Genomic DNA, 3,051 nt, shown 5'->3' on the forward strand with positions numbered 1-3,051 from the left:
CAAAACATTTAGGTTCGACTAATGGTGGTTAAGTGAAAATAACTTTGGTGATATTTTCATATCATCTTGGTCGTTACCTCGCCTGGCTAGATGGGTGGCTCAAATGTTCAATTGAAAGATAAGTAGAGCGAAAGTTCACATCAAGGCTTGGCTTTAATGTAATAATGTTGCCAAGTTCCATCTCATTAATTCATGGGAGACCGAATTACTCAAGCTCACTGCTCAATGGGCTCCTTAATGAAGAACATGCCTTGTTGTCGGAAGATCAATTAACATGTATTGGTAGGCGAATGGAGCAGTTGTCCTTGTCTATTAATGATTGGAGGAGAAAGGAAGAGATTAAATGGAAAACTCGTTCGCGCGTGTAATTGCTCAAATGTGGTGATAGAAATACCAAGTTTTTTCCAGCATATGGCATCTCACAAACGTTGGAAAAATCTGTTTTCTTCCATGACTATCGAGGGGGGTTCACTACCAGTCTAATGTTTGTATCTTTGCCGCTACCAGTTATCATAAGAAGATATTCTCTAGTAGGATTGCCTAGGTGGGTGGCATTGGTTCTTTTTACTCATTCCTCTCTCTCGCTGATTAGTTCAGGCTCACGGTATACAGATGCCATCTATAGAACAAGAAATTAAGGCTGCAGTAAAAGGCTTGACAGGGCCTTGGAGATACCGTTAGGATGGATCCCATTAAACTTGTCCCTTGAGTTTCACAGAAATGATCCATCCAATGAAACTTGGCAGTCAGCCATTTTTTGTATTAAAGTTGCATCTCAAGGAGGCATAAGACCGAGTGCTATGGCCATTTTTGTTTCAATGTTTTTAAAATCATGGATGCTGTGAGTTATGGTCCATGGACCTTAATGGATGAAGGAATTAGTGACCACGGTGGAAGCACAAATTCACATTAGTGGTAGTTAGGGTTGCGACAGGGCTGTTCCCTTTATTCATATCTCTTCAACATCTCTTCTTGTCATTCATATCCTTCAGCCGGTTCCTTTCATTAATTTTCCGGCAATGTTGAAATATGCAGATGATGTTTATAGTTTTTGGGGAAGATTATAAGTTAACTATAATCTCTCAAATGGTTCGCATTCTCTCAATTTTTACAGCTCCAACAGTTTGTCGGTTAATGAGGAAAAGTGTAGGTGATGATCAATTGCGAAACGCTTTTGAAAAATATTTTTAATTACACGGCTGGGGGAACCATCATTCTCATATTTGTGTTTCCATTACACATTACAAAGGTCACCACGGCAGCTTGGAGAGATGTTCTGCATAAAATTGAACAAAAAAAAATGTTACAAACATGGAAAAGTCAGTATCCATCCATCATCCATGGCAGAAGGGTCACTCTTTTCAGGCATGATTTTTTCTTTTATCCTTCAGTTTCTTAGGTCGGTTCATTTTGTGTCCACTACAATAGTCAACCAAATAGAAATCATCTTCAGAAAGTTTTCATGGTATGATAAGGATGACACACACAAAAGACATCTTGTTAAATGGGAAGAGGTGGGTGCTTCGGTATTCCTTCTATTCGGTCTAGAAATGTAGCTTTGCTTGTGAAATGGTAGCATGAAAGATCTAATACAGAATCAAACTAGGCACAAATGATGAGAAACAAGTATGATTTGTATGTAAGTGGATTGCAGAGTCCCCATCCGTATGATTGGCTATTACAAGTCCAACTTATGAATCGCGTGGATGGATCAAGGCATTTAAATGGGTTGGTGGATCGGAATAGACCAGCGGGTTATTGTTGTAGAGTCAGTCATTCGAGAGCCGGTCTTCCAAAGATGGCTGTTTGCTATGGAAATGCTGGATTCTTACAACTTGGTGGCATTTGGATGACGAAACAACGGGTTACTTAGAGGACAGGTATCCTTGTTATGTAACAACAGTCATAGGAGGCTTGAAATGTTATCAGGAGTCTCTCTCTCTCTCTCTTTCTCTCTCTCTCTCTCTCTCTCTCTCTCTCTCTCTCTCTCTGAGCAGAGCAGAACGAAATAGATGTCGAGAAGTGAATAGTTTGTCTCGAGATTTACGGTCATATAAAATTGACGGATCAAATCAATCAATACATTTAAACGCATATTGGTGATCAAATAAGGGCACAAAAAGAGGGGCCATTGGAGAACAGAGTGGATCAAGGAAGAGAAGAAGCACCAAACTGAGCTTGACGGCCATGGACATATATGATTTATTCCACACTAGCAAAGCAGAACATTTCTTTTCCAATTCATCACTTAAGACCCCAAACAAGGCTGGAAAAACACACACACACACACACACGAAGAAGACGAAGGTGATTTTTGGGATTAATTTGTACAGAAAGGGGGGCCGGTCTCTCACTCTACATGTTCAGAGACAAGATCCGCAGAAGGGGCAGAAGCGAAACTCGGGATCGACGACGCGGGCGCAGGAGTGGCAGCGGAGGACGTCAGGGAGCGTGGGCGAATCGCTTCCACTGCCGTCGGATGGCGGCGGAAAGGAGGAATAGCGGTAAGGGATCAGCAGGGAGCAGTTGTCGCAGTACAGGGCAGGGGACTTACCGGGCCATCGCCAGACGGGGACGAAGAAGAGCTTCAGCACGTTTTCGTACTCGACAAGGGCAGCGTCGGAGCCGCAGCGGACGCAGCGGGTAGCTGCGCCCTTGAGCACCTGACGGACCTGCGGCTGCACTCCGCCGATGAAGAAGAAGAACATCTCCGGCTCAGACTTCTCTCCTCCTCTTCCCTCCCTCCGCCTCTTTTTCTTTCCTTCTTCCGCTCTCGTCGCTGCCACCGCCGCTTCTAGAATCGAGTGGACTCATCCTGCTTTTATTACTTGGAAGACAAGATAAAGGGTTGTTTAGTGCCAAATAGCTTTTCTTATCTGAAGTTTTTGTTTCTTTTTTTTATTTGCCTCTTAAGTGACCGAACGCAAAGTACTATAAAAAAAAAATCAATAAATTTTCTTGAAGGCAAAATAAAAGTTTTCGAAATAAAAAATTCCAAAAACAATTTTAATGTGATAATTATTTGAAAATGGTTTAAAATAATTGCCAAGA

General features: G+C 42.2%; 1 protein-coding gene across 1 annotated transcript; it reads right to left on the reverse strand.

The window, feature by feature from the left end:
• Window positions 1–2,173: 2,173 nt before the first annotated feature.
• LOC116267146 (uncharacterized) lies at window positions 2,174–2,799 on the reverse strand. Its single transcript, XM_031648730.2, has one exon. It carries the CDS (start codon window positions 2,706–2,708, stop codon window positions 2,364–2,366), a length of 345 nt encoding a protein of 114 aa, XP_031504590.1. The 5' UTR covers window positions 2,709–2,799; the 3' UTR covers window positions 2,174–2,363.
• Window positions 2,800–3,051: the final 252 nt, after the last annotated feature.

The sequence above is a fragment of the Nymphaea colorata genome, chromosome 13 (genome assembly GCF_008831285.2).
Source record: "Nymphaea colorata isolate Beijing-Zhang1983 chromosome 13, ASM883128v2, whole genome shotgun sequence".
Lineage (NCBI taxonomy): Eukaryota > Viridiplantae > Streptophyta > Magnoliopsida > Nymphaeales > Nymphaeaceae > Nymphaea > Nymphaea colorata.